The following is a 5,740-nucleotide window of genomic DNA, read 5'->3' as shown; positions in this document are numbered from 1 at the left end:
AAGCAAGCCTGAAGAAAGAAGCAACCCTTTCAAATAGGACCGCTGCCACCACCAGACAAGACTACAGTGGGGGACCCTCTCCTCCGTAATGACTTATATTTGGAAAATTCCTCCAGCCCACTAAGTTTCCAACACAGAATGGAGGGGCTTGTTTTATTTTAAGAAACATATATTGGCAGGGCGCCTGGGTGGCTCAGTTGTTAAGCGTCTGCCTTCAGCTCAGGGCCTGATCCCAGGGTCCTGGAATCGAGCCCAGCATCAGGCTCCCTGCTCGGCAGGAAGCCTGCTTCTCCATCTCCCACTCCCCTTGCTTGTGTTCCCTCTCTCACTGGCTGTTTGTCTCTCTCTGTCAAATAAATAAATAAAATCTTTAAAAAAAAAAGTCTCATAAAAAAAAAAAGAAAGAAACATATATTGGCTTGCTAGGCACCAATCAGCTGCAGAAGGACAGGGGTTACAGCAGCTGGAGGGTGTAGAAATTGACCGGGGTACCTCCATCCTGACCCTTCCTTGGCCCCTTCTGCTCACCCTCCATACTCACAGTGATCCTCATTGAAAGGCCTTGCCCGCACACTGAGGAAGGTCACAGTGGCAGAGAGGGCCCGATACAGGGAGCAGCCTGAACCCTTACGCCTTCCCCTGCATCATGTAAGCCGCTCTCCTCAGTGGTTGATGGCAGAAGGGTCCAGTGGGCGGGCCGAATAGAAGTGACCCTTGGGACAGGACAGACTCACAGGGGCTGTGGTTTCACCAAGGACATCAGTCCATCCCCGGCAGGAGGGAAATGGGCAGATGTTTCCTCTTTATCCAACAACTTTGAGCCTGAAGAAGGCAACCTGGTCCCTGGGTCATAGTTGCTCTTGTGACATCATGGCTATCTCCTCCTCTCCCACCCCTCCTGCCTCTGCCAGGACCAATGGAGCAGCAGCCAGAAGGGGTGTGAACACCAGAAACACTGCCCCAGACCATGGGCAGTAAATGCTGTGTAAGACAGGCAGACACCCCCTCCCTGGGGAAGGGGAGCTGGCCCACGGCAGAAGGAAGCACCAGATGACTTCAAAGGCCTCAGGAAGAATGGGGAGGTGGGGCTGTGAGGACTCTGCCCGGAAGCTGGTCCTCACTCTTGCTTTCTCCCTATATTCTGATTGCAGAAGTCTGGTCCCGATAAGGATGCACTAGAGAAAGAGAAACTGAAGGTATGTGGGGCCCAGGAGCACGAGAGAACCATAGATCACTGATCGTCTGGCCACAGAGTCCCTGATAGTTGAGGAACCTTCTCTGGTCCCACAATGGAGGGGTCAGCTCGGTGCTGCTCTCCTGTCCCCATAAATGCCCTCCCTGTTCTGAGGGAGCTGATATAAGCACGGAGAGAGGGCAGCAAGACGAGGCATCAGGATGTGGGCCAGTCACTGGAAGCTCGGGCACCGCAGTGGGAACCGGAAAGCTGGAGAAGGAGCGGCCTGGGTTTAGAAGGTTATGGGGGTGACTGAGAGGTAGTGGTGGAAATCAAAAGAAGTGAGGGAAGGGCGAGACCTCAAGGGGTCACGGCCTGGCGTGGTGGCATCAGGAGGCAACCCCACAGGCGGGGTTCCGGGCTGAGATGCGGGCCGTAAATGAAGAGGTTCATCCTCAGAGGGCCGTTGGCTCCCTCACACCCGTGCCGGGCTTCTGGATCGGAACGTGTTCCCACTGATTCCACGAACCCGTGAAGACCAGAGAGCAAGCGTACCCGCATTTTGTGGTTGAGGACCCCATGACTCCCAGGCTGAGCCGTGTGTCTATGGCCACAGACAAGACGGTAGAGCAAAACCCCACCCAGGACTCCTGGGTCCCCAGAGCCACCAGGGGGAAGCCTGATCGTTAAGAGAGAAGTTCAGAGCTCCTTCAGTGGCAGACGCCAGACTGGCGGTTGTCTGCGATGAACTCACGGGGAGTCCTCTGCTTTGCTTGGTTAGCGGCTTCGTGAAAAACGCCGCCGAGCAAGAGCCAAGGCGGCTGGGAAGATCCAGGCCTGGTGGCGGGGCACCCTGGTGCGTCGCACCCTGCTGGTGGCTGCCCTCAGGGCCTGGATGATTCAGAGCTGGTGGCGAACACTCCTGTGGAGGCGGGTTCTTAAGCGGCGGCAGGACCTGCTGAAGATCTACGTCATCCGGGAGGAGGCGGCAGTCAAGCTCCAGTCCTGGGTTCGCATGTGGCAGTGCCATCGACGTTACTGGCACGTATGCAACGCCCTCTGCATCCTCCAGGTCCCAAAGGGCTGCTTCTCCTTCCAGACCCGTGAGAGTCTGCAGGAACAATATGACGTCACTCCCAGCCAGCCCGAGTTCCACATTGAAATCCTATCAGTCTAAAACTACTATAGGGTGGAGAACTGGCTCCACTGCCCCAATAAATGTCTGACCAGGTTTTGTGTGTCTCAGTGACTCCCATACCGTGAAGACCCCAAGAGCCCTGCCGCCCCTCTTCTGCACAGGGAAACCGGTATATCTCCCCCGACTCCCACCCTTTAGTGCCTGTGGCCCCTGATTTGGACTGACAGTGGCCGTATGCCACTGACTGTCCAAATCAGAAGCTGCCCCCTGAGGCTGTCGTCACACATCCAGAGCCAAGTCTCTGGTTCCATAGCCCCGGCACCATTCTGGTCTCCTGAACTTGGAATTGGCGGGGAAGGCGGCAGGGGAGGTGGCTTTATATTCCCAAATACTCTGGGCACCTCCTCCTAGGAGAGTTACCTCTGAATCCACTCTCTGTCAGCCTGCCATTGTGGGCCAGCTGGGGCTTGCAGCCTTTGGCTATCTACTGGGCCCCCAGACAGAAGTCAGACATTTGGTTGGCTCTCGTGGGAGCCCCAGAGCCCAGAGAATGCCCAGGAGGCTGGCCTTAATGATGGCCAGGCGTGAGTTCGGTGCTAATCTGGATGCTGTTTTCTCTGGGAAATAGCATGTATCATCTTAAGGAACCTCAGCTCTGCCTCCAACCTCAGGACCAGCTTCTGCACAGTGCTGAAACACACCTAGGGCTCCCACTGATGTCACTGCCACCCTATGTGTGATACCATTCTTAGTGACTTCAGCATTGTCTAGATGACGCCCCAAGCCCCTTGCCTCTCCCCTCCAGTGATTTTCACTTCCATCCTACCTGGATCACTCACTCCTGTAATTGCACCAGAGACAATGGCTTCTCAAACTGCCTGTAAGCAAGTAGCATTATTTTAAAAATGTCCAATCCATCATAGACCAATTCTTCTGTAAAACAATAAAAATGAATTATGAGAAAAAGAAGTAGAAAAGGTATACAGCGTATAAGGCTTGTTTTTAATGGTGAGATTGAACACACATAAAACTGCTATTGCAATTTGATATACAAATTTCTAAGTGCTTCATCTCAATCTTTGTACTTAATCTCAGTGATAAGAAATGCTCACTGTACTTTGGGTGGCATCGCCCTGGTTCTCGCCATATCTGACCATGGCAACAGTAATAGTGATTTCAATCATCTTGGTCTCTGACTTTTGCTTTCTATGCTTTAGGGCAGTGGTCCGAAAACTAGGACCTGCAGTTGAGTGGTTGTGACTGGGACTGCTTTGACATTAATCCTAAAATACTATCTGGCCCCTTACAGAAAAAGCTTGTCAACCTCTGTGTTAGAATCACTGATTCTTATGCATCGATACAAATGTTTCTTCAGTTCTGATGAGGACTTCCCAAAGACTGATCTTACCAGCGTTGTACTGCCCTTGTGCCCCGGTCGAATTCCATTCTCTGTTGAGGATTCTCTTATGATTTTACCACCATTGGCCGTCTCTCCATCTATGTATGAACCCAACCCTTCACCTACTTCATCCTGCACCAGAAGAGCTGAATTTCCTTGAAGGAAAAACAGATCACCATATTGCGTGGTTTTGGTTCATATTCAGGACCACAGATGAACAGACTTACTTCTCAGAACACTTCTCTGTAAATTTGTTTTTTGGGGTTTTGTTTGTTTGTTTGTTTTTAGATCTTATTTATTTATTTATTTGACAGAGAGGGAACACAAGCAGGGGAAGTGGGAGAGGAAGAAGCAGGCTCCCAGCGGAGGAGCCTGATGTGGGGCTCGATCCCATAACGCCAGGATCACGCCCTGAGCAGAAGGCAGACACTTAACGACTGAGCCACCCAGGTGCCCCTAATTTTGCCTTTTGACCTGAAGATTTCACACTCTTTCTTCTCTCCTCAAATGGGCAGTTCTTCCTCTTCTCCTTTTGACCTCAAATGATGATGTTACTACACACTTAACTGAGAAAATGGCAGTGGACTGGCTGCCTATCTCCCTACCATCTCACCCTGCATCTCAGTGCCATTCGTACGACTTGTTGCCTTCCTAGAGTTGAAACGAGTTGTCTTTGCCCCATCCAAAGCCACCCTTAACACTTTGCTCTTCTGGTGCTCTTCTTTTTCTTTTGCCCACCATCACCTCTTGCCTTTGCAACTGATGTCATTCCTTAATTTCATTTGTTTCTGTAAATCAGTTTCTACCTTTTCACCAAATCATTTCCATCAGCATGCATTGCCCCCCACCATTAAAAACTCCATTCTTGACTACCTCCTGTTCCAGTTCTTTGCATCTCCTCATAGCAAAACATGTTGTCACTGTCTCTCCTTTCACTCCTCCCATTCTCTCCTAAACTCACTTCAATTGGGCTGCCTTCCCCCCCCACCCCCACAGAAACTACACTGCTCAAAAGTATGATTGAGAGAGATTGTTTGCAAAAATGATCAACGTTACTGCCCTCCTTGTATCCATGCCCCTTTGCAATATGATTTTGTAGCTTCATCAATTAAGAAACAGAGGTTATTTAGCCTCCTTTTGTATCTAGGCTTCCCTGTGACTTTCTTTGGCCAGTAGTATGCAGTGAAAGTGATATTATGCCAGTTGCAAGCCTAGACTTTAAGAAGTCTTGAACAACCATCCACCATGTGGACAAGGAGACTACTGCTGTAGCATGAGACACCACATGGGACAGAGATGAGCCATCTCTGATGAGGCCATCTTACACTACCAGCTTCCATCACACCTGCCAACTGACAACATATTTTTGAGTGGGCCCAGCTGAGAAAAGCATCACCCAGATGAGCCTAGCCCATTGTCACTCCACAGAACTATGAGCTCTGTAAATGGTTATTGTTTTAAGCCTTCATGTTTTGGGTGGTTGGTTAAACACCAAAAATTACACCATCTAAAATCACCAACTAACTTGCTTACACAACGATGGTGAGTTCTCTGTCCTCTGCCTTCTCTCTGCATCAGACTACAGGTTGACCACTCTACCTTACTTGAAACACTCTCTATTTGGCTTCAGGAGCATCACACTCTCCTTGAGTTGAAATGAGTTGTCTTTGCCCCAGCCAAAGCCACCCCCTCACTTTGCTCTTCTGGTTCTCTTCACTGGCAGCTTTTTCTTAATCTTATCAATGGCTTCTTCATTGATGAGCCTCTAACCCACAAGAAGCTCAGTCTTTAAACTTCTTTTGGTCCCTCTTAATGTATACTCCCATATAACATCGTCCAGTCACATGGTCTTAAATATCTGCTATATTCTGATGACACTCAAATTTATATTATTATCCCTGATACCTCCTTTGAATTCCATACCCAAGGTATGGCTTCCTACTTGACATCTTGCTTTGATGTCTAATAGGTTTTTTCTTTTGTTTTTGTTTTTGTTTTTATAATTTAAATTCACTTAGCCAACATATAG

At 49.5% G+C, this 5,740-nt stretch overlaps 1 protein-coding gene across 1 annotated transcript; it reads left to right on the top strand.

Moving 5' to 3' along the window:
* The first annotated feature begins 384 nt into the window (after positions 1–384).
* Positions 385–2,472, top strand: IQCF3 (IQ motif containing F3). Its single transcript, XM_008703719.1, has 3 exons — positions 385–985; positions 1,152–1,196; positions 1,956–2,472. The coding sequence occupies exons 1-3, from the start codon at positions 968–970 to the stop codon at positions 2,349–2,351; spliced, it is 459 nt and encodes a 152-aa protein (XP_008701941.1). The 5' UTR covers positions 385–967; the 3' UTR covers positions 2,352–2,472.
* The last annotated feature ends 3,268 nt before the right edge of the window (positions 2,473–5,740 follow it).

The sequence above is a fragment of the Ursus maritimus genome, unplaced genomic scaffold (assembly GCF_017311325.1).
Source record: "Ursus maritimus isolate PB19 unplaced genomic scaffold, ASM1731132v1 scaffold_14, whole genome shotgun sequence".
In the NCBI taxonomy this organism is placed as follows: Eukaryota; Metazoa; Chordata; class Mammalia; order Carnivora; family Ursidae; genus Ursus; species Ursus maritimus.
Note: the sequence above shows the minus strand (reverse complement) of the source record. Positions and strands in the feature narration are given on the sequence as shown.

Coding starts and splice junctions, on each gene's coding strand:
- IQCF3 (XM_008703719.1), top strand. Junction 1,197..1,955: donor TAGAGAAAGAGAAACTGAAG/GTATGTGGGGCC, acceptor TTGCTTGGTTAG/CGGCTTCGTGAAAAACGCCG.